Source organism: Phycodurus eques, chromosome 1 (genome assembly GCF_024500275.1).
Source record: "Phycodurus eques isolate BA_2022a chromosome 1, UOR_Pequ_1.1, whole genome shotgun sequence".
Classification (NCBI taxonomy): Eukaryota; Metazoa; Chordata; class Actinopteri; order Syngnathiformes; family Syngnathidae; genus Phycodurus; species Phycodurus eques.
In genome coordinates, this window is record NC_084525.1 from 25070852 (window position 1) to 25097090 (window position 26239).

Consider the following 26239-nt stretch of genomic DNA (forward strand, 5'->3'; position numbering starts at 1 on the left):
TTATTCTCTCTCGCCATTGCAGCTGCTGCGCATGCAATGTGTCACTTTCATTGATCCGTTGAGCTTGATGCCATCCCTGCAAGAGTCGATACTCGCCAGTGCACACGCGGCTGCAGCTTGTGCACTGCGGCCACATATTTGCTGAGTCATCAATTGCCACGCGAGCAATCTTGATAGTAGCACATGGCCGCTGCCGTACAGGAATGGTCGGATAAAGAGCAGCAATGACATCACCGTTTATTGTTAAATGATTTATGAGATGGTTAAAAAATAAAAAAACAAAATCGACCAAGGGGTGGACGGGTCTACTGGCGCAGTAAAGTCACATCTTGTGTTGAATAGCATGTTCAATCACAGACATCCTACTGTGCTCTTAGTTTGACAAGCAGGAGTCGGGACCAACAGACAAGGGCATGAGCAGTGCCGTATTCACGCCAAAACACGCCTTTTGGAATTTTGACCAAAAAGTTCAACCTTGGTTTCTTTGGAACAGGTGTTTTGGAGATTTTGTTATGGTCTGATGAAACTAAGGTTGAACAAAAAGACATGTTTGGCGCCAACACCAAACTGCCCATCACCAAAAGAACAGCATACCTACAGTGAAGCATGGTGGTGACAGCACCATGGACAGGGGCTGGTTTTCTTCAGCTGGACCCGGGGCCTTAGTCAAGGTGGAAGGAATTATGAACAGTTCGAAATAGCAGTCAGTGTTATCACAAAACACTCAGGTTTCTGGTAAAATGCAAAAAAAAAAAAAAAAACCCTGCCAGATAAAGCCTACTAAAGTACTGATTCTCAGCTCGTGAGTCGGGACCCAAAACTGGGACACGATTTTGGGTGGGTCGCGGACAGCTAGTAAAAAATGACATGTATTCATATTCAGATTTCATCAAAGGTTCATCAAAGGCACTTTAAATTGTGGCCAGCGTTGGTTTCTGGTATGTTCAATATGTGCAGCCGCACATGGCGGCTTTTCTAGTGGGATGGCAATTAAAAAGAAATGCTATGCCAATTGGTTTTCTATTGGCAAGATGACATGCAAAGGCTTTGTATGTGGAATTTTTGTGGAGACATTATAAGGGGTCTCCACAAAAATAATGTCTCCCCTCTTGTGGAGACATTATAAGGGGTCAGTTGTGTTGTACATGTTATATAAGTCACATTAATTGTGTAAAAAGTTTTGAAATGATTTATCTCAGTCTCATTTTTCTGTATCACAAAAACCTGGCATTTGAACAGACATGGGTTGACTTTTTACATCCTCTGTATTAACAATTTAACACAGTTCTAGTATAAACATGTAGCCTGTCTCCGTGTGTTTTGATACAACCTCCAAACAATCACAATACCTCACACAACCTGATGTTGCACAGTTACCATACATTACTTTAGTTTGTATTTTTATTCCTGTATTTCTCTTTGTATTCATAATTTTCTTGCCCTCTTTTATTAAATCTTACTCTACGTTGACATCGAAGACATGTTTCATAAGATATCATTTGAATCTTGAACATACAGTACAGTGTGGATAAGTGAATTGTGCAAAGTCCAACATCACTTGTTTCTCTCTTGTGCAGGCATTACAGAGACAATCGCCCAGCTGGCCTCGGGCTGGGTGACGGACCGGAACCTGTTCCATAAGTACCACTACCACAAGGCCTACCTGATCCTCTGCGGCCTGGTCAATCTGCTTTCACCGCTGGCCACCTCCTATATCCTGCTCATGGTCTACGCCGTCTTCTTTGCCATCTTCTGTGGTGGCTACATGGCTCTGCTGCTGCCTGTTCTGGTGAGACAGAAACAGCTTTGTCATCATGTGTAGTGTTGTATTGTACAATAAATACATATAAACATTACAATCGACATCATTTTTGGGTTTTAATACTCTTCCCATCCATAGTCCAGAACCACATGTTTTATTCTCATGTTCTCTCTGCACATATTAGATGGCACTGGCAAAAAAGCTTGGCATTTTGGGATCGCTAGCTTTCTAGTAGACCCGTTTCCAATTGGAGATCGTTTGGAGAAATTCCATAGTAGTTTGTCCACTTACAAACCCTCGAATTTGCTTAAAATGGCAGCTTCAAGCCAAGATGGCCATCTTCCTGTGCGGTTTCCTTGAAACTTTTTGTGCGCCATTTTATGATACACAAGTCCACCCAAATTTGTTTCTATTGGTGAAACTGGCGTCGGTGGCTGACTTAAACAAACTTTCCAGGGGCCCCTATTGATGGCATTAGTCCAAATTGGCTGCTTCAAATCAACATGGCCGACTTCCTATTCAGTTTGGGGCATGGGTACTTTTCAGTCCTGGTATGATAGACATGTCCACCCAATGTTTTGTCAATCGGTGAAACTGGTGTCAGGGGCTGATTGATTTTTTTTTATGTATTTGAATGGGTTTAGGGGATCGTGTTAGGAACCACTAAAATACAAATGTACAATTTCACCCGGACACATCCATCCATCCATTTTCTGAGCCACTTAGCCTCACAAGGGTCGCGGGAGTACTGGAGCCTATCCCAGCTATCTTCAGGCAGGAGGCGGGGTACACCCTGAACTGGTTGCCAGCCAATCGCAGGGCACATACAAAGAAACAACCATCTGCACTCACATTCACACCTACGGGCAATTTAGAGTCTACAATCAAACTACCACGCATTTTTGGGATGTGGGAGGAAACCGGAGTGCCCGGAGAAAACCCACGCAGGCACGGGGAGAACATTGCAAACTCCACACAGGCGGGGCCAGGGATTGAACCCCGGTCCTCAGAACTGTGAGGCTGACGCTCTAACCAGTCGGCCACCGTGCCGCCTACTGTTGATACATAAAATTGTAATTAACACAATGACAAATAGTTGCAAACAAAGACCTTTCTTTCTTTCTTTCTTTCTGTCTTTCTGATGCACACGATAATTCGCCAATGTGACAAACTGCCGCAGTGCCAAATACCGGCGAGGAGGACTTACTCAATGTCTGAATTGTTTTGCCTCAACTATTAGTCGCTGATATCGTCAGTCTTCACAAGTGCCGCTAACCAGTCGGCCACCGTGCCGCCACCCGGACACATAGATACAGTAAATGAAGCAATTGAATCAAAGGCATGTCATGCACAATTGTTTCAACAGAAAATACTTGGTGTAGAGATTGCAGGGTGAGTGGAAATAAGGAATTTCACATGGTGACTGTTGAAAGATCAGACTACACGTTGCTGTGCAGGTTTGCCATGAGTTCTTGAGAGGCGAAACAAACGCAGAGTTCAGACTACCACCAGCTCAGCACGGAGGAAGTTATCACATACGCCCCTTTCTCAAATTCTTATATTTTTGCATAGTTTCCCTATCTTAATGTTTAAGATTATCAAACAAATGCACACATCAGACATATAACCCAAGTGAACTTAAAATGCTATTTTTAAATGGTGATTTCATTTATTAAGGAAAAGTTAACTGCCCGCGTCAAAAAGTAATGACCTCCCTTGTAAAATCAATAATTAATTGTGGCTAATCACAATTCTTTGTTAATTTTCACTGATCACACCCAAGCCTGATTACCTCCACACCTGTTAAATCAAGAACTCACTTAAACAGAATCGGTCCCGACAAATTCAAGTCAGACAAAAGATCTAAACAAATAAAATGACACCATCCAAAGAATTAAAGTAATTGACATCTTACCAGTCTGGAAAGGGTTACAAAAGCCATTCTAAAGCTTTCGGATTCCAGGGAAGTGTAGGGAGAGCCATTATCCTTACATGGAGAAAACATGGAACAGTGGCGTATCCTCCCAGGAGTCGCCGGCCTACAAAGATTAACCCAAGAGAACAGCAATGATTCATCCAGGAGGTCACAAAGGAACTCAGGACAACTTCCAAAGAACTGCAGGCCTCCCTTTCCTCAGTTAAGGTCAGTGTTCATGTCACAAGAATAAAGAAGAGACTGGGCAAAAACGGAATCCATGGAAGAGTTCCAAGGCGAAAACTAGAGCTGACCAAAAAGAACATAAAGGTTCATCTGACTTTTGCAAAAAAAAAAAAAAAACATCTGAATGATGACCAAGACTTTTGGGAGAATATTATATGGACTGATGAGATGACAGTTCAGCTTTTTGGAAGGTCTTTGTCTCGTTACATCTGCCGTAAATGTAACACAGCATTTCAGAAAAAGAACATCATACCAACAGTCAAACATGGTGGCGGTAGTGTGATGGTCTTGGGCTGCTTTTCTCCTGCAGGACCTGGACAACTTGCGGTGATTGATGGAACCATGAATTTTGCTCTTTAACAGAAAATCCTGAAGGAGAATGTTCGGCTATGAGTTTGTGACCTCAAGCTGAAGCACACTTGGGTTCTGCAGCAGGATAACGATCCAAAAAACACCAGCAAGTCAAAAAGGACTAATGAAGGTTTTGGAGTGGCCTAGTCAAACTCCAGACTTGAATCTGATTGAAATGCAGTGGCATGACCTTCAAAAGGCCATTCATGCCCAAACACCCCCCATTTTTGCCGTATTCAAACAATTCTGCAAGGAAGAGTAGGCCTAAATAAGGGCCAAAATATCTCCGCAGAGATGTGAACGACTCATTGCCAACTTGATTCCAGTTCTTGCTGAGGATGGCCCATGCAAAAATATACAAATTTGAGAAGGGGGCCAATACTTTTTCTCGGCACTAGTTATGCATTAGTGTATATTTCGTCATTTAAAAAAAATATGTTGTTATACTGTATATATATATATATATAAATATAACAAATGGATAAAAATATATAGTATATAAATATTATAATCTAATATACATACATATGTATAGATATATATATATATTTTCTCCCAGAACTCCGGTTTCCTCCCTCATTACAAAAACATGCATGGTAGGTTAATTGAAGACTCTAAATTGCCCGCAGGTGCAAATGTAAAAGTGAATGGTTGTTTGTTTATATGTGCCCTAAGATTGGTTGGTGACCAGTTCATGGTGTAACTCGCCTCTCGCCCAGTCAGCTGGGATAGGGTCCAGCATGCCTGTGACTCTAGTGAGTATAGGCGGTACGTAAAATGGATGGATGGATATACATATATATAAATTATATATATATCCAACCATCCATTTTCCGTATGCATGTGTGTTTTCTGTATGTATGGAAACTATAAACAACATATCATACAGTATCTGTTGCAATAAGTTCCATTTCCTGTTCCTGTTCTATGATTTTCATTTCACTTTTCATCTTCTGTCATTACTGGTACGTTCCTGTGGTAGCATAAAAAAAAAACAAATCCTTGCAGCTCACTGAGGTGAAGTCACATCTTTCTTTTTCCTGCTGTTCAGGTGGATCTGGTGGGGGCGGAGAAACTCAATAACTCCATGGGCTTCTCCATGTTCTTTGTGGGCTTAGGCTGCCTCACGGGTCCTCCTTTGGCAGGTAAGTCAACAAACAGAACCCCCCCCCACATCCCCACTTACTGGCGACCAGTCCCTCGTTTGTCTATATGTACCCTATGACTGACTGGAGACCAGTCCAGGGTGAAGCCCACTTCTCAGCTGGGATGGTCTCGAGCTTAGCTTAATGCGACACAAATGAGGGCGAGCGTTATAGAAATGGATGGATGGATAGTCCCATGGGGCCCTAAAACTTCAGTCCGTCTGTGACTCAAGTTAGGAGCAGACAGGATCTGAGGCTTGTTTTGACAAATTGGACTGGATTTTTGTTGTTGTTGTTTTTTTTTTTTTTTTATATTGGTATCCAATTTTAGTGCTACCACTAAGGTGAACCTTCCTTCCCTGGTCCAACTTCCATTTAGTAGCTTTCCAAAACAAAATTCCCATCGAGAGTCATTGTATCTGAAAATGTCCAAATTGGGCCCGATTGACCAGTTTTCCTGAGTCTGCAATTTATCATCACGGAATACAGACACAATAATCCTGTTATATCACGGTTCTTAGTTCGCGGTCCCACTATATTGTAGATTTTGTACTTTCCAAAAGTCTGCAGCCTTTCTTTAAACGCTGCTTTGTCAACATGTTCAATAGCTGCATCTCTTCCAATAGTGAGTCCCTATACCATAGGTGTCAAACTCAAGGCCTAGGGGCCAGATGGGCCCGCCACATCATTTTATGTGGCCCGCGAAAGCAAATCAGGCTCGTCAAGTTCCGTGATTTTTGCTAAAATCTGTACCCAAATTCCAAATTGTCATTAATAATAAACAATAAAGTTGAGATATTGCATGATATTGCATCTGAATACTTTCCGTACCTACTGTATCTACTTTCCGTACCTAATGTATCTATTCTCTCTCTCTATATATGTATATATATATATATATATATATATATACACACTGTAAAAACACACACACACACACAGTATATTCATTCCTTAGCTCAATAATGGTTGACCTCCCACGTTGTGAGCCAACCAGTCGGGCCCTCACGCCTGCTGGAGTATTTCAGGGTTGAAATGCAAAGAATGATCCCTTCGAGGGCACTTCATAAATAGCACGTATCTCTGTTTTCATCTCCCTGCAGCAGAAACGGACATTAGGAAAACGACCCTACCGTTTGACAGACGACAAGCCTGAAGCTCATTCTTGTTTTCACACGCCCGGTTGGCCAGCTTATTTGGAGGAGGGGGGAAAAAAAGTTGTCTATGTAAGATATAGAAAATTGTTTGTTTTTAATAAAATAAAAATGTATTCCGTTATTGTAAGTCATTAGTTGGTAATTTTAATAAAAGTAGTTAGTGAGATAACTAATTTAAAAAAATGTATTAACTAACTATAGGCGGACAAAACGGTAAAATGAATAGCACAAACATTCCAGGTTCTTTATGTCTATGCTCAGTGGGCCGATTAAAGAACGGGGCAGGTCTCCCCATATGTATTGATGGAAATGCGGGCAAATGTTGGCTGGTCTTTTAAGTGTGACTATTTATCAATAGTGCTGTTTTCTTGGAGTTATTGTCTACCAGCCTAAGTGGGCGCAGCTGGTGTGCATATGCCAACCAATTGATTGTGCGCAATGGATTCCCCCTAGCAACAAAGTGTCTTAATGAGAGCTCGCTGACATTCATTGGCCAAAATACACAAGGGATAAAGAATTGAAAAGAATTAGCACACCTGACTTCCATTTGGAACACTCTCCTTGAAATCACTCTGTTTTTTGGGGGGGTACAGTAGTCACTCGTTTATCGCGGGGGTTACGTTCAGACCTTCCTGCAATGTGAACATAGGTGATGGAGAGACCATATCATTACCTACCTAAAGCTTTAAGCTTTTAAAGCTTTAAGCTTTTAAAACTTTAGGTTGATTGAAGACTCTGAATTGCTCATAGGTGTGAGTGCGAATGCCCTGCAATTGGCTGGCGACCAGTTCAGGGTGTACCCCGCCTCTCGCCCGAAGTTAGCTGGGATAGGTTCCAGCACGCCCGCGACCCTGGTTAGGATAAACGGTACAGAAAATGGATGGACAATCCATATCAAAGCTTTATACATCATACCAATACAAAATATGCACGTGAGGTGCAAGTATTATTTTTGTCCACTTGGGATTGTCATCCTCATGTTCTACACTGTAGTATCTGTGACTTTGTGTGTATGTGGCTTTAAAAGGCAGGGCCTAGCCTGTTGAGTTACATGGGAGTCAGCGAATGAGAGTCTAGAGTTGGCTGGCTATTAACTAGTTAACCCGTTAGCCAATCTAGGTGTTGAGCATGTTGCTGTTAGTTGAAGCTGTGCAGCTAATGTATAATTGTGTATGTTATACATGTATTTATTTTGTTATCATTTATTCATGAAAGCAATTGAAAGTGCACCGGCGGCTGTGTCTATCCTTGAACAACTGTGGAGGGATTACAATTTGTTCCAAGTAGTGTTTGTCGGCTATATTAATTAAATTAGCTTTCAGTACTTGTAATTTATTTCTGAACTATAATTCTTACAAGAAATGAACATGAGACGAAAGTGTATTGCATGGAGTTTTATTTAAAATTCGATATGGGTGCCAGCATTAGCCACCAATTTCTCAAGCCGCATTAACTGATTTCACAAGGAACTCTTGTGGCATAGAAGACATAACTTCTCGTATTCGCCCTTCAAGTTCTTTCAAAGTCGTTGGTTTGGTAGAATAAACTTGCTCCTTTAATCATGGAACATACCCAAAAATTTTTAGAAAAATATTACAACATATGAATAAATTATAAGAATTTTAAAATAGGGAGTTACTTTTCAATCACCCTGTATACGCTTTTAATAATCCACGATACAGTGAGACCGCAAAAGGTGACTTGCAATATGACGAGGGACACTCGTCTGTGCTGACATTTACTGGTGACCAGTCTAGGGTGTATCCAACATCTCACCCAGTCAGCTGGGATGAGCTCTAGCTCACCCTAATGAGGACAACAAGCCAAGGCAAGGCAGCTTTACAGGGGACCGCTGCCATTCGCGGGGGATAGGGACCGGGCAGGACAGCGAATAGCAAAAATCTGCATGTAATAAGCATATTCCACGAAAAACGGAGGTCAGTCTCCCCCCCCCCCACCAAAACACAAGTAATAAAAAAATAAAATAAAAATCTGCGAATAGCTGAATATGCATTAATAGAAGGAAATGTTGGTTCATCCAATTATTTATCATTTTCGACAGTGATTGACAAGCGCCATATAAAATGGATGGATGGCTGACGAAATTCATTTTTGAAATTTTTGTTGTGGGCCACAAGAACCCCCTGCTTTACTGGGTTAAATGAGTTTTTCCCCACCTAAAACTGCCACTGCGGACAATTGAATGTGTTTGTGTGTGTGTGTTATTTCCACGGCCAGGCTTCCTGTACGACTACATGCAGACATACGACTGCTCCTTCTACCTGGCGGGACTCTGCTACCTGCTCTCCTCGCTCTCGCTGTTCATGGAGCCGCTGGCCCAGCGTTGGAGAGCCCGGCAGAACAAAGTGTACCGGGCCAAGGCGGCGCAGAGCGGCTGCAGGACCAACGGTTGCTTCGCCCCGGACCGCCCCCACAACGGCGTCGTGTAAGCGCCAACCAGCGTGACTGGGACTCCGTGTCTACAAGCGTCACCGAAGAATTGACGAGACTGGTGGACTGAACCTCGATAAGCCAAAATTGTAGTCTGTAGACATACAAGATATTATATATAATCCCCTGTTTGTGTCAGCGGCACATGGCATCCAGCACATTTTGGATAGTAGCAACATATAGCCGACTCTTGCCTTGTCGAAAATAAGCTATGCAAAAACCTGCTTTTCACCGCACGTACACGCCCTTAAAATGCTGTTACCCTGGCAATGAAGCACTTTGGGGCCAAGTTGGAACAAGCTGCATGACTTTACACTCAGTGGACAAACACGATGGGCTCCAAGGCTGTGAGGGTGCATATGTACTGTATGTTTTACATACAGTACACCACCGCACGTCTCTCTTTAACCATAGGTAGAGGCCAAGGAAGCTGCGCAAAAATATGGGGGTCGTGGGCCACTTGTATCGTAATATTGGGTGTTGAATAGAACTAATATATAGCCGGCAGAAATGTTATCCTTTGAGTTTGGTAAAAAAAAAAAAAATATATATATATATATATATATATATATATATGAATGATTGTTTGTTTATATGTGCCCTGCGATTGGCTGGCGACCGGTTCAGGGTGTACCCCGCCTCCCGCCCGAAGATAGCTGGAATAGGCCCGAGATCCTTGTGAGGAGAAGCGGTGAAGAAAATGGATGGATGGAGATTTTTATTTTTTTTCCCCGGCTAAAACTTAGCTGCTCAGCACATCGGCCTCACAGTTCTGAGGACCTGGTTTCAAATCCGGCCTCGCCTGCGTGGGTTTTCAGTTTCCTCCCACATTCCAAAAACATGCATGGTAGGTTGACTGATGACTCTAAATTGCCCATACGTGTGAATTTAAGTGTGAATGATTGTTTGTCGATTGGCTGGCAACCAGTTCAGGCTGTATCCCGCCTCTAGCTCAAAGTCGGCTGGGAGAGGCACGAGCTCGCCCGTGACCCTAATGAGGATAAGCGGTACGGATGGATGGATGGAAGTTTTAGCCTTTTGTATTGTTTTTTTTTTTTTTTAACATAAAAACATGTTCCCCTCTTTTAGTTTTAAATTTTAAAACCAGAAATGTTATCCTACTTTTTACATTTAAAAAAATAGTTTTTGCAATTTTTTTTAAACTTTAAAAGAGGTCAATATGACTCCTTTTAAATATTAAATAAAATTAAATAAATAAAAAATTCCAGAAGTTGTATCTTTTTTTGTTTACATTTAAAAAAATGTTTTGGCATTTTTTTTTAAACTTTAAAGGGTTGAAATATACCTGTTTGTTTAAAAGAATTGCAAAAATATTTTTAGTTAATTAAGTTTTATGCTTTTTATTTTACATTTCAAAATATATTTTCACAATTTATTGAAATTTTAAAAAGGCTCAATTTGATCCATTTAGTTTTAAAAACTTGTGAAAAAAATATTTTTCCTGCAGAAGTTCCATCCATCCATTTTCTGAGCTTATCCTCACTAGGGTTGCGGGCGTTCTTGAGCCTATCCCAGCTATCAACGGGCAGGGGGCGGGATACACCCTGAACTGGTTGCCAGCCAAACGCAGGGCACATTTAAACAAACAACCATTTTTACTCACATTCACACCTATGGGTAATTTAGAGTCTTCAATCAACCCACCATGGATGTTTTTGGGATGTGAGAGTTATACATTATAAAATGTCCATCCATCCATTTACTTGCGCTTATCTGATGTCAGGTCACGGGGGCAGTAGTTTTAGCAGGGAAGCCCAGACTTCCCTCTCCCCAGCGGCTCAACTCTGAGCCCCTCCCGGATGACCGAGCTTCTCCCAGGGAGAGCCCGGACACCCTGCGGAGGAAAATCATTTTGGCCGCTTGTATCCGCGATCTTGTTTTTCGGTCACGACCCACAGATCGTGACCATTGGTAAGGGTAGGAACGCAGATGGACCGGTAAGTCGAGACCTTTGCCTTTCGGCTCAGCTCCTTCTTCACCAAAACAGACTGATATAGAGTCTATCTGACTGCAGATGCTGCGCTGATCCCCCTGCCGATCTCTCGTTCCATTCTTCCCTCACTTGTGAACAAGATCCCAATATACTTGAACTCCTCCACTTGGGGTAGGATCTCCTCCCTGACCCGGAAAGGGCACTCCACCCTTTTCCGACTGAGGACTGTGGTCTCAGATTTGGAGGTGCTGATTTTCATCCCAACCGCGTCACACTCCGCTCCTGTGAGAACTGAAGGTCACGGCTTGATAAAGCCATCAGAACCACATCATCTGCAAAACGCAGAGACGTAATACTGACATTGCCAAACCGGACCCCCTCAACGCCTCAGCTGCGCCTAGGAATTCTGTCCATGAGGGTAATGAACAGAATCAGTGACAAAAAGGGCAGCCTTGGCAGAGTCCAACCCTCACCGGAAACGAATCCAACATACTGCCGGCAATGCGGACCAAACTCTGACACTGGTCATCCAGGGACTGAACAGCCCTTATCAGGCGCTCCGGTACCCCATACTTCTGAGGCACCCCCCCCCGAGGGACGTGATCGAACGCCTTCTCCAAGTCCACAAAACACATGTGGACTGGGTGGGCGAACTCCCATGCACCCACTAGGACCCTGCCGAGGGTCTAGAGCTGGTCCACTGTTCCATGGCCAGGACGAAAACCACACTGCTCCTCCTGAATCTGAGATTCGACTTCTGGACCCTCGTCTCCAGAACCCCTGATAAAACCTTACCAGGGAGGCCGAGGAGTGTAATCCCCTATAGTTGGAACACCCCTTCCGGTCCCCCCACCACCCCGGTCTGCCAATCCAGAGGCACTGTCCCTCATGTCCATGCGATGTTGTAGAGGCGTGTAAAATGTGATTTTGCATTTTTTTTTTAAACAAAAACAAATTTAATTTGACCTTTTCAAAAGTTTATTTTTTTTCCAGCACAAGTTTTATTTTATTTCTTATAATTTAAAAAAATGTTTTTGCAATTTTTCAAACTTTCAAACTAACCCTTAAAACAGTTTTATTTGACCCATTTAAAATTTAAGAGTGCAGAAATATTTGAATTTACGTTTTCAAAAACATTTTACAAACATTAGTTACTCCTATTTTCTTTCCATTTAAAAATATGTTTCTGCAATTACTTAAACCCTAAAAGGTTTCAATTTGACCAATTGAAAATATTTTTTTCTGAACAGTTTTATCCAATTTATTTTGCATTTTAATGTTTTTTTTGGTTGCAATTTTACAAACTTTAAGGTCAATTTGACAGTTTTTAACAAATTGAAAAATAAAAATTCCACCAAAAGTTACTTGTGGATCCATTTTTAAGATTAAAAAATGCATTTTTTAACTTAATTTTTTCCCCCCAGTAATGTACTTGTATATTAATTTTTAACATTAAAAATGCATTTTTTAAACTTTTAAAGGGGTTAATTTGAACTATTTAAATAACAATAAAAAGTTTCCAACATAAATTTATCCTATTCCCTTTACATTTAAAAATGTTAGCGCAATTTTTTTAAACTTTAAAAGGATTCAAGTTGGCCCATTTAAAGTTAAAAAAAAAACGTTTTATCCCCGACAGTTTAATTTTTTCTATATTTAAGAAATATTTTTTTCCCATTTTTTTAAACTTTAAAATAAGTCAATATATTCTGTTAAAACGTTTTTAAAATTCGCAAAAAACAATTTTGTACACCCGAAACCATGATCCCGAAACACTTCAATATATTTTCAAACTCCCATAAAAATATGCGGCTTACAGCTAAGCATGTACAATATACTCCTCCAATTTACTAAGATGAGAAATAAAGTAATGGACATTTGTGAGGCGGCATGGTGTGCACGTGGTAAGCAATGTGGGTCCTAGTAATCTGGCTTCCTCCCGCATTCCCAAAACATGTTAGGTGCATTGAAGAGTCTAAATTGTCCTTACGTGTGAATGCGAATGTTTTTTGTTTTGGGACTTTTTCTCCAATACTCCAGAGAAATTGGCGAGTAGCCAAGGATGCGACATATCCAGTCGCATCCTTCCTTTGATCCCAATTTGCATTGCAAGCGACTGTCACGTGGCCCCGACGCCTTCTTCTGCAGTTTTGACACAATTTATTGATCTGCAGCATCTTTGCCTACCTCACACACTCTCTCTCTCACACACACACACACGACACACTCATTTTGCTTAGTCAGTGTGCGCAAGCTCATCTTTTTTGCGCCTTATTTCCGCAATGGCCGTCTCTGCCGGGTTCTATGTGTAGCACCTTGCTGCGAGTTGACTCAAGGTGAAAACCGCCCATCAACAAGCGGCAATGCTTGGTTTTTGTTATGCAAGTCTTCCTGATTTTTGTACTCTCCTTTTCCACCACTGTTTGCCTTATCGGGGTACATTGCAGCACTTGCTGTGATGTCAGCCAAAGACGTGCGAAACCTACTTACGGGCTTATTATTGGTCTTCTTATTATTCCTACGCGTGAGGCAGACTCTAGGTTTTGTTACACTGCCCTCTATAGGCAGGCGAGGGCTCCTACTGCAAGAATGCCAGCACAATTAGTTCTTGTTTTTCCCCCTCAAGTCACTTGCACAATGCTGCACTGAGCCCTGAAGCCTTTTTGTGTTGCTGTTGCAATCGCCACAGCAGTCACAATGCACAAAAGCTCTTTTTCCTCCTTCTCTAACGAGTTGCGGTTAAGGGCCAAGCCGCGTTCTGTAGCCTTTTCGGATACTTTTCATTGTGGATTATTATTACCTGTCACCTATTATGTTGATAGCGTTCAACTGTGTTTTATTCTGGCTAACTGATGGAGAGTGTAGAAAACTTTGTGCTTTTAACCAATCATAGCTATTTTGTTGGAGTTCATTTTTAAATGCACACAAGCCAGCCGAAATAAAAACTGACATGTGACTGTTCTTGTGTGATTTATTCAGACGCAAAAAAAAAAAAAAAAAAAATCTGGACAATGTTGAATTGTACCATTTAAAATGATTTTATTAATATTTTCATACATGGCAATACAGTACAAGCAGTGCTGTAGACCTTTTCTTAAAGTTTGTACACAACAGGTGAGATGGCAGAAAAATCGACTACCGCTGACCTGAACTGAAAAAAACCAACATGTTTGGGGTTGTGCACCGATATATGTCTTTTTTTTGCAATCCCCTTAAAAGAAAAGTTGGAGGATAAATCGAGTGGATGTTGTAAATAGTGGAAGAGAAACGTTTGCGAGACTGTGAAGCAAACCCCCATCATTGGGAAGGCATTTTCTCACAGGTATGTAAAATGTTTGATTGTGTTGTCTTCGAGTCATTTAGGAAAACATAATGCCTAACGTCAGCGCTACAGCAAGCTATCCATTTTCCTGTCAAAAGACCACGTCTGCCATTGTCATGCTAAAAAAAAAAAAAAAAAAAAACTTACCTTAAATGTTTTCTCCTTTAACATGAGTGAAACAAAAGATTACTTACAGCAGACAAACAATGGTGGTGCGTTCAGAGGCCTGTGGACAAAGCCGCCTCTCCTCTCATGAAAGCCTGGTAAAGAAACACAGCCAAACATGTTGTGTTATCGTATTGTTAGTTGTGTGGTTTCCCAGCTGGGCCAGAAGTGCACAATGCTCACTTTTGATTGATTGACACTTGATGTATGTATCAACATTTGATACAGCTCTTGTCATATTATAGCTAGGAAACTGTATATGACACAATGTTTTTGTCAAAGGATAACAGTGATATCACGATATGTGATCATCAATAACTAACCACACGGTTATGTAATTGCACCTCAGACACCTACAGTATCCATATATGATCCTCGTGTATCAATATAGTATCAAAGTGGTGGAAAGCAATAAGTACAAATACTTCATTATTGTACTTATAGATTTGTTTTCGGTATCTGTACTTGATTTGAATAATTATTTTTCTGACAACTTTTTACTTCTACATTTGAAAACAGATACAGGAAATGTACTTTCTACTTACTTGGACGACACGAATATTTTGATCAGGAAATAATGTTTGTAGTTATTTATGATTGTATAATTATGACTTTAATTATTGTCTTTTTATGTTGATTATACAGCACTTTGTAACAGCTGCGTTTGTTTTTGAAGTGTTCTAGAAAAAAAGCTGGCTCCTGCGTTGGACCCTGTTGTTGGTTGGGGCCCCCGCGCTTTCCGGGGGTGACGGTGGCTATGAGGTGCGCTAGGTGGGGTGGGGGAGTCCGGTCACCTTGCCCCCTCCATTGGGGGCTGGACGGGGCGCTTCGGTTGGGCTAGGGCACCGCCCTGGATCCTGTCCCCCTGACTGATTGGGTGTGCTGGCTAACAATAACAATAACAATAACGCAGGTTTGTTTAAGACATCAACTCACAGGTTCTTACAGGTGTTTAGACACAAAAAGAATCCCACCGCACCACTCGTCAGTAAGAGTGCTTTGTTCATTTCCCACATTCTGTCCTGTCTTGCCCTTTTCTGTCCTCTCTCATCTTGTCCCCCCCCCATCCACAAATATGAACACAATTTGACTTTTGTAACGTTACTTGTGGTCAAATACCGAGACAAATTTGAACAGAGGAAGTATTACAAACGCCCGTTGCACAGCAAAACTGTTCCAGCACAAAAGGCATACAGATTCACCATTGTGCAAGGCCATACAGCTGAACAGGACCAAAGAAAACAAAAAATAAAGAAAGAAAGAAGTTTGAGTTGAGCTGAGTTATAACATCGCAAGACTCTGGGATTGGCATGATGAGACATGTTAACATGTTTACAAAAGCGCACTTTTATGCTCAAGGGCCAGCTCATTTGTTGAGGTAAAAAAAAAAAAAACAACAACCGAAAAACGAAAATAAGTTTAAATAGGAGTTGTGTCAGAAAGGTTCCAGGACTGTTGCAACACAAGAGATGCTTCAAACCCCAACTGTGAGTTTTCCCCTTTCATGTGGGTTAGACTATCAACCATCAAGTCTATAAGAGATCTTGCAACGTTTCCTTCAATCAGAAGAAGAAGTGAGAGCTGTGGAAGGACGACTCGTGGCTGCTTCACTATGACAATACATTGAGCACCTGACACTTCCTGCCTGACAAGAACATCGCTGTCCGGGAGCAACCTCCCGACTCACCCGACTTGGCTCCATGGGATGTTTTTTCCCCTCTTTCCCAAGCTCAAGGGAGTCACCAAGGGGGCCGTTTTGAAGATGTCAAGATAGCCGTGAAAACGAAGCTGCAGAGGATCCAGGAAGAATCCTTCCAGTCCATGAAGGCGCAGCACAGAAGGCTGGGAAAGTGCGTTAAGACTGAGGGGGGATTACTTTGAAGGGCAAAACTTGTAGCTTGGATTTGGAATACATCTTTTATGACAACAGTCCTAAAACCTTTCTGACGCAGCTCATAATGGATATGTGGCCTGCAGGCTATAGTTTTCTCACGCTTGCCATACACATGATGTCAGTGTGTAGACAGACCCTAAATACAGCGCAGCCCTGCACTTCTTGAACTGGCAACAGTTGTATCAAGTCTGTCAGGCTCACTCCGACTCCAATTGCTTTGGTTGTCTCGTTTCCAGTGGCGTGTGGAGATTTTGATGATGTCATGCTTTTAGGTTCTATTGTGGACCCCGCAGGCCCGAGTAGCAGAAGTGCACGAAATGAGCAAAAGGGTCTATTCATCTTACAGTGTTTATATTCAGTATACAACTCTGGAACAAATCCAGAACAAATTTGATCTAGTGACACTTGCATTAACATTATGACTATACATTACTTAATATAACCTTTTTGTTTGATTGGTATCTTTTGTTGTTACTTTTTGTTCTGGTTTTGCTGTTGTCCATTGTTGCTTTGTCATCTTATTTGTCTATTGTGAACATTATCTGTAGGAGCCCTTCAAAGGGTTACTCCCAATAAGAAACTGACATTTCATTTAAATATTACTGACAAGCACATACATGAACATTTTGTTCAGAGTGTTTTCCAACCTCTTAAATAGGTCCGCAAATTATTTACTACAAATAATGTATCTTTCAAAAACTTAGATGTGGTTGCGAGATGGCAGAAGGTACAATTAACTTGTGTATTCCCTGTTGCTATTCATGCAGCAAAATAATCGCTTTCTGCACTCCACTCTATTCAAATTATAGTGAAACGAGCCAAGAGAAACTGAAAGTAGCCTATAACGAAGCTGTAAGGTTTTACTCAGAAATCTAATGTACAAATCTATCTCCTGGATGAATGCCTCAAACTATGAAATCATTTGGAATTTGTTAAACATAAGTGGGGAAGTACTACATACCACTCCCAGATCTGGTCATTGGTATCACTGTCACTAATATGACGCTTTTTAACGAATATGCACAGTATACATTTTCTTGTATTTTGATGTATCTCTCGTCTATCTCTATGCCTGACTGATTATTGATTGTATGTGCCCTGCTCAATAAATGTTGCAAAACACTCTTTTCTGAATACTTGTGAAAATGTTGAACCTTTGTAATGGCAGGTCACCATTCAGAGGTGAGCATTATCATCGTTTTAAGGCCTTATCACTAGAACTCATGAGATTGCGCATGTGCCATGGGATGTGTTACCATGACAACCATTGCATTTCCTTACTTACCTCTGCTGCCTGAGCTAGCGATACAGATCCAGCAGGGCAACGTTGTCCTCCTCCTTCGTACTCACCCGGCTGCCGAGAGGGGGACGCGGACGTACGGTGTTAAGCTCCTCCAGGGGGGCTCCTTCTTTACACACTAACACGGCTAAGACGGGTGAAGTGGTGGGTGTGTGTGTCTGGAGGGATCCTCAGTGTGGATTCCTTGCGGTGGAGTCAGAAAAAGCAGCAGATGATGAAAAGGGGATGGAGTTGATGTTGCAAACAATATTCCCACGGCGGAACATCATCATCCCCCAGCAAAATAACACAAAGCAGCCATGACACAGCCAGGCCTCGGGGGTCGCTATGGCAACTTGACATGCGGGACCGAGTGGAGCGCTTGGAGTGGACTCCTGCCCGACGCCTTTGCGGCTCCTCCGTGCTCGCTGGAAGTAATTTACATTGTGCAAACTCTATGCAAACCAGCCAGTGGTCTCCCCTTTTCTCTCTCTCGCGCTCTCTTTCTTTCACTTCAACTTCCCGGGAAACACAACCTTTTCCTGGTTTTCCTCAATTCACTTCCATCCAAGAAACTTGGAAGCTTTCTCCTTCAAATGAACAATTTATTGATGCACTTTTTGCGGGTACGTCAACAGCTCGCTCTCCTTCTTCCCCCCTTGACATCGGCACGTACGAACGTTACACAGGAAGTCAGCACACGATGCAGCACTGTGGAGGCCGGCCGGGGGCTACACAAGTTAAGCACGTGGTCGTCATCGTAGTCCTCGTGCGTCAATACATTTCAGAGCAGTCATGATTCCACACATACAGTGGATACAAAAAGTCGGCACACACTGTTGAAATGCCAGGTTTTTGGGATGTTAAAAAAAAAAGACGAGAAAATTCCAACATTTCTACACCAACAAATATATCCATCCATCCATTTTCTGTACATCACTCCAATCACATTAAATTCTTGTTAAATGGGAGTCTGCACACACCTGACACCATTTAAAGTGCCTCTGATTGACCCCAAATAAAGTTCAGATGTTATGGTAGGCTTTTCCTGACATTTTGTGTGCTTTCTAGCATAAGCCTGAAGGTTTTGTGATAACACTGAGTGCTATTTCAGACTATTCATAATTTCTTCCACCTTCACTATGACCCCAGGTCCAGCTGAAGAAAAGCAGACCCTCTTCATGATGCTGTCACCACCATGCTTCACTGCAGGTATACTGTTCTTTTGATGAACAGTATTGTGTTTGCACCACACATACCTTTTGGAATTATGGCAGAAAGGTCCAACCTTGATTACATTGGACCATAACAAAATCCCCTAAACGTGGGGAAATGTGTTCTGACGAAAAAGAAATGTCAGGAAAAGCCTACTAGAACATCTGAAAATAATTTGCCCTTACTTAGAAGCACTTTAAATGGTGGCAGGTGTGTGCTTACTCCCATGTGACATGAGTTTCAATGCGATGGGTTTATTGTGAGCCAACTTGCACTTAGAAGGGGTGTGCACGTGTGCAACCACATTTTTTACTTCCCCTCTCAAAACGATTGAAAGAAAATATTCAATTGAGTTGTACAGGTTATAGGTCACACTAATGGTGGGAAAAGACTCATATTGGGCTCATTTTTTTATACAACACAAAAGCCTGGCATTTGAATTGGGGTGTGTAGAATTCTGATAGCCACTGTACAAAGCGGTTCAGTAAGTAGGCCTCAGTGTCATGCTTTGTAAAAAGCATGTGCATTCAAATGTTGAAATAAAATGACACAGCCCTACTTACTGATTCTTTTAAGGACCCTTTTGTGAGTTCAGTCAAAATGTCAACACAAAACATTTTTTTTTAGATCCACATCTCGTTCTTTTTCCCCCACCCCTTAGATTACACAACAAGTCCTATGAAACAAAACAAAAATAACCAACTAAAGCATGGAGTAAAAACAAATTAGTCTTTGTTACTGAGAAAGTACAAATATGATGAGCACTCACACCTGTCATAACAGCTCGTCTGCCTTCACCAAGACAACAATAATAAACGCTCACTTGTCTTCGACGCCAGCCGAAAGGTATTCATCCAACTGTTTGCAGGTTTAACCCTCCTATCACCTCTAGGGTCAAACTGACCCATTTTAAAGAATGCTTTTTTTTACATTAAAAAAAGGTGTGAATTATGGTTCCTCAACCACTAAATACTGATTGAATAATATAGTAATGATATAAACAATGCATTTTTCGTTTCTGACACATTTTTGAAATTAAACATTCCCCGAATATATTTTTGCTTTTCCTGAGAAACTAATATAGCAGGAGGATTAAGGAAGCCAAATTTAAGTGAAACCTTAAATTTAGGCACACGTAATCATTCACAAAATATGAACATATGCGAGCCTCAATGTTAAAATCATAATATTTTATATACAGCTCTGGGAAAAATTAAAGAGACAAAAAAAAAAAAGGAAGCTTTTTTTTGTGCTTTGAGCATTTTGTTGTATTTTCTGCAAATAAACGCTCTATATTAAAATATTTGTATTTGGGAGTTATGTTATCAATAATTTATAAAATGTAAATTTTAATCAAACATATACCAATAAATCAGAGAAACTGATAGTTTTGCAGTGACTAAGTGACTCTGCGTAGTGTGTTTTTATGTCTCAAAGTATTTAAAATCAAAATAGCTTTCTATTTTCATACTAGAGCGTCTCCAACTACCGGCGACAAATTCCTTGTTTGTTTTTGACATACTTGGCAATAAAGAGGATTCTGATTCTGAGCTGTACCAGATTTAAAAACCAAATCACTGTTCATGGTTTCACTCTATCTCCGTTACGCTAAAATGCATAATATTGTAATTTAATTACAATACATTCAGTATTTGGAGCTTGCAAACAAGATTGTGCAGTGTCTTAAGAATAAGTTGCCATGCTGTAATAACTAACGTACACTGTAATTATGAGTTCACTACTCCTTTATCTTAGGCTGGTGTTAAGAGTACAGCGGATTTCAATTTACATGTAAATCAAGATTAAATCAAGGACTCCTGTCATCATTACCGTCTTGGTAAAAGCAGACTTTTCCATAAACGTGGCATCCTAGTGCTCATAATGCTTGTGACCCTCTGGCAGCACTGCGGTCTAACATACAGATTGCACACAAAAGAATGCTTGTCAATTCTCGAACATGAAAAAGTACCGGAAGTTCAAACATGTCACAACTCTAACCCAGTGCGCCACCTGTCAACCACCGTATGTCATTACACTATGATTCTCGGATAGACAAAAAAAAGAATGGTGGCACTGCGGAGAGAAGCAGTGTGACATGAATTACTTTGTTGAATTATTGTACCGAATTCCTGTGTTTTTTGTTTTGTTTTACTTAAAAAGTAGAGTATGTGCACACTTTTGCATCCATTCATCTTTCATACAGGAAATAGAATGACATGTCCCTTTTGTGTGTAGCAGTAGACACAATAACATTGGCAAGGATCAAGTAACACTGTCCAGTTAACACTTGGTTCATTGGGAATAATTTATCTAGTTTTCTACACGTCACAGTTGTTGTTTTAGAGATGTTATTGTGTCTACTTCCTGTAGGGCTCCAATTTGCTTCTCCTCCTCAGAAACATGTATGTATTCGTTTAAAGTATCCCAAATGAACATTTAGAATTTTATGTGTTCCTACTACCTCAGCGAATTTCAAAAATCATGCACCCTTTTTGTTTGCAGCGGGTGAAAGGATCCGCCTGTGGTAATAGTGGGTAACATGGCAACATACTGTACAAGATCCAAGAACCATTCTAGTGTAGCCCAAAATGCAAAACACACAGCATGCAATGGTTACTGAAATACAGCAGTTGTTTTTTTTTTTTTTTTTTTTTTTTTTTTAAAAACACGCTGACTCATTAGCTGTTTGTTTTAAGATGCACCTCGCACCACAATCATGACCAGATAGTCCTCTTCGCTTTTGGCCAGTGCTTTGGCAGAGGAATCCAAGAACTGCTGGGAGAAATCACAGGGAGGGAAAGCGTGGAGGACCCCCGTGGTGTCCTTATCACGGCTCCCACCCACGGGCAGGCCGATGACGCCCGCTGCCTGCTTTTGGTTGAGGTAGGACACCAGGTTGCGGAGCGGCCGCTGGGTGGAGACGGCCGGGTCGGACGACGAGTCCTCGGCGGTGCCGGGAACCGCCATGAGGACGGCGTAGCCCCCGGGGCCCGCCGCCTTGATGCGTCGGGAGACCTCTTCGAGCTTGGGCTGGTCCAGGCGGAGGCGCTGGGTGATCTTGAGCTGGCACACCTGCTTGCCGGTGGTCCCGTCCGCGAGCAGCTCGCTGGCAACGCCGTGGTCGCCCTGCAGCAGGTGCATGTTGGCCGGGAAGTTGCTGTTCTTCAGCAGCAGCATTCCCTGCCAGGCCAGAGTCAGCCTGGCGCCGTTCGATTTGGACGGCTGCGTGCTTCTGAACGAACCCTCTGAGCGTTCTCTCTTTGTCGGCCCTTTGCCACCGTCGCCGGCTTTACGTTTTCGCTCTCCGGTCAGTGAAATGTTGCTGTTCGACAGACCCTTGTCAGAAAGGCCCTTGAGTCGCCGCTCCGCCCCGGCTCGCTCCAGGCTGCAGCGGCGCTCTCGTGTGGGGGAAGGTCTGTCGCCCCGCGGTGGGCGCTCCGGGTCGCTGAATCGCCCCCCGTCTCTGCTGCTGCCTCCGGGGCTAGCGTCCGGAGAGGCGCGCCGACGCCTTACTGTCCTGTCAGAGATGTCGGGCGAGTGGTCGAGGTGGCGCCCGTCCTCCAAGAGCCTGCGCTTGCGCGAAGGCTCCCGCCCCTGCAGCTCTCGCTCCAAAGACCAGGGCTCGCGTGCCCGCCGCTCACGTTCCAAGTGTTCGAGGGGCTCGAAGGGGGAGGCTCGCACGCGCTCTCGGAGAGTTGGAGGATTGGACCATTCGGCGCCAGGAAAGAGCTCTCTGTCCCTGAAGTGAAGCGGCGGGGTAGTCCTTTCTCGGACCCTCAGGGGCTCCGGAGCGGCACGGTGGGAAAACGACTCGGCCACAATGTCAAAGGGCGCGATCGGGAGAGGCTGCAAGAACTGCTGCTGGTAACGGTGCTCCGTGTCAGCGAAGTCCACTCGGAGTCTCCTCTCGGGCCCGCCGAGAGGGAAGCCCCGCATGTGCGTGCATGCCGCCTGTGCTGCATCCAGACTTTCGTACTGAATGTAGGCCCAGGTGTCTCCCTTCCTGTAGTCTATAGTCCTTATGGTGCCAAAGCGATCAAATTCTCTGGCGAGGGCAGCCAAGGGCACCCAGTGTCCCAGGCCCCCCACCCACAGACGTGTGGTGGGAGTGGCTTTTCCGTAGCCTATCTTGATTGGGTTGCAGCCCACTATTTTCCCAGACATGCTGAGTTTAGCACAGTGAGCCATGTCCAGGTTCTCAAATTTCAAAAAGCCATACGTGCTGGTCTGGCCCCGTGCGGGCCTTTTGATGTCCACCTCCGTGATGACGCCAAACCTGTCGAAGGCTCTCCTCAGGTCGTCCTCGGTGACCTCTGTGTCCAGGTGTCCCAGAAACAAGGTCCGATTGGCTCTTTGGTCGTCCTCTGGTGATATAAAATCCTCCTCGCGGAAGGCGCCCCGCTCGGCGATGAAAGCCGGCCGGGCCCGGGCCTCGAACAGGGCGAACTCCCGGTCCCGCTCCAGGTCTCGGGGAAGGGGCAAGGGCGGCGGCGGCGGCGGCGGCAGCCGACCCAGGGCCAGCTGCTGCAGGCGATAGTCTCTGTATCCCAGGCCGGTGGGCGAGAGGGGCCGCTGCAAGTGTCTGTGGCTCGGCGCGGCTCCATACAGGTCTCTCTCAACCGGCGAGCGGCTCCTCCTGCGGTTAATGTACACCGCCTCTATCTTCAGCGGCCTGTCGTAGAGCACCAGCCTGCCCCTGGCGTGCTTGGCCGCCCGCGCGTCCTCCGGCTTCCTGAAGTTGACGAAGGCGATCCGCTCGTCGTTGCTGCGGCTCAGCTTGACGCTGACGTCGCCGAATTTCTTGAATTCATGAAAGAGTCCGTCCTCGACGTCCTCGTCGCTCAGCTGGCTGCCCAGGTCGCTGATTTTCAGAGTTTTGTACTCACCGTCGGCGCCGGGAGCGGGCAGCCGCTGGTCTCCGCGGGAAGTGCTCCTCGCCGCGACCAAGTCCAGCGAGAGGCTCAGGCTGCTGTGGTTCTTGCTTGCGGAGCCGACGGCGCCGGGCTGACAGCTGTGATTGTTACCGAGCCGGCCGTGTCCATCGAAGTCCCGGTCCCTTTTGTCGCCGAGCAGACTTCTCCTCGTCGAGCCGCCGTCACTTTTGTTGCCATTATTATTAGTCCCGGCGGCTAGGGACAACGCGCCCATTTTCTTGCTGCTCGGGTGGCATCCTCCCCGATCGCGAATGTCGTCCAAGGCCCGGGAGCGTTTTTTCAGCGGCGACCGCTCTTTACCTTTCATTTCGGTCCACGCGCAGCCGACCTTGGGACGCCTGGGGCTTTTGGTTGCGGCGATTCTGCGAGCGAGCGCAGAATTTTGGCTAAGGAATTTCTTGTTATTCACTGACCCTGCGGAAAAACAACAACGGTCGCCATTTTGTCAAGAGTTGAATCGTGTCCCGCCCCCGACACGCGATTGGTTGGGAAAGTGGGCGGAAGCCATGAACGCGCACGTCAATCAAAAACCTCGCTGATGTCAAAATATAAACAACGGTCCTATTCAGCAATATAAATAAAACAAAACAAAATATAAAGTTTCCTGTTGCAGTCAGTCAAACGGCAAAATCCCTCACCCAGGGTACGCTTTTGCATTCATCAATGTTATTTCATGGTTAATTATTGAAAATGAATGTATTTAAATATACCTTACTATTTTCTATGGCTATATCAAACCTTTTTTTCCGGAAATTAATACATAAGTATAAATGTTTTAATACAATGTATAATGCACTGCAGGGAGAAGCGCTGCCTGTTGTTTACCACAAGATGGCAGTGTACCTGCTGACGACTGCTCTCTGGCAAGCCACAGACAATCGTTTCCATTCAAATTCACACCTAAAAACAATTTATTCAACTTATAAGAAGCTATAACAAGCTCACGTGTTTTTGTAATTTGGGAGGAAAAAACAACCTTGAGCAAGAAGCCCCTTAAAACTCAACAGTTTGAAAAAAAAGTCATTTCAAACAGGCTGCAAAATACATTGAAAAGCATCATATATAAATAATGCAAACAAAATCAAAATACATGGCAAAAATAAAAGGCGGTCAAAAAGCCACTCAGTGTAGCATTCCCTTCAAAGCATAAAAAATGAATTATACATTTGTAAAATTATCATTGTTAAATTCATGGACTATGTGTCACAAGATAATTGACACGATGCTATACTCCACATTGTTTTTTCTTTGTTCTCGTTTGCCTGTGATCTCAAACCTTTAAAAAAAAAAAGTATTTATTTATAGATTTTCCTTAACAACCCTTTCCCTGTCAAACCCTCAAAAAAATCTATCTATCTATCTATCTATCTATCTATCTATCTATCTATCTATCTATCTATCTATCTATCTATCTATCTATCTATCTATCTATCTATCTATCTATCTATCTATCTATCTATCTATCTATCTATCTATCTATCTATCTATCTATTTATCTATCTATCTATCTATCTATCTATCTATCTCTCTCTCTCCCTCTCTCTCGCTCTCTCTCTCTCTCTCTCTCTCTCTCTCTCTCTCTCTCTCTATATATATATATATATATATATATATATAGAGAGAGAGACATAGTCATGCAAAGCTGCAAATAAAAAAACACAACATACTGTCATTATACTGCTTAAAAGTTACACATCAGTGGTAGTGGAAATAAAGCTCATCATTTATTATCATTTGAAGAAATAGTGTAGCGCCTCATGTTGGCTTTTTTGAGAATCCCATGTACAAATAAATCCGACTCGAGCTGTTTCTTCAGTCTTTCTTCAGATGGCCATCTCCTCAATCCCTTATCCCCATTGACAAGTCTTCTTATCTCTTCCACTCAATCTGGGATTTCACCAGAGGGGGGCAAGGGGCCGTGGGGGGCTAACATAGCTGCAATTAAGAGCTGCCATCCCGTCCACCGTGCCCAGGGCCCATAGACTGCAATTTGAAGCCTGGGTGTGGAAAAGCGTTTCTATTAAAAACACATGTTAGTGTCGGTTTTAACTGGGGAAAGTGGCTGCTAACGCACCCTGGCATCATGGCCATGATCAAATCCTTTCTTGTCAGTAACAGCCATCTAATAAGGGAATACCTGACTACAATTGATAACGCTGGGGAACAATTTGGGGGAAAAAACTCTGTTGAGTTTGATTTTTATGCTGATTAAAACTTAAATTGGCATGCTGATTCCAAAATTGCAGTCAGTTTTTTCTCCACTGCTTACCCTCCAGATAAGCAAAATTCCACTGATTAGCTGTAGTAAGACTTGCCAGCTGATTCCGATTGGACTCATCTACAGTTACGTGGCAACTTGTTTGTGCAGTCACAATTGAGACAGTGTGGTGAGAGGTGTGTGCAGCTCCCAATAGCTCAGTACTATCAATATCTGCAAACAGAAAGCTAG

At 43.1% G+C, this 26239-nt stretch overlaps 2 protein-coding genes across 2 annotated transcripts in view; one reads left to right on the forward strand and one right to left on the reverse strand.

The window, feature by feature from the left end:
* slc16a4 (solute carrier family 16 member 4) overlaps positions 1-9551 on the forward strand; it is a 43318-nt gene extending 33767 nt beyond the window's left edge. Inside the window, exons 9-11 of the mRNA XM_061694493.1 lie at positions 1578-1789; positions 5326-5419; positions 8815-9551. Of these exons, the coding sequence (XP_061550477.1) occupies positions 1578-1789; positions 5326-5419; positions 8815-9026 (518 nt within the window). The 3' untranslated portion in view covers positions 9027-9551. The remainder of the gene's footprint in view (positions 1-1577; positions 1790-5325; positions 5420-8814) is intronic.
* A 6303-nt stretch (positions 9552-15854) lies between these two features.
* Positions 15855-24236, reverse strand: rbm15 (RNA binding motif protein 15). Its single transcript, XM_061684935.1, has one exon. It carries the CDS (start codon positions 24095-24097, stop codon positions 21548-21550), a length of 2550 nt encoding a protein of 849 aa, XP_061540919.1. The 5' UTR covers positions 24098-24236; the 3' UTR covers positions 15855-21547.
* Positions 24237-26239: the final 2003 nt, after the last annotated feature.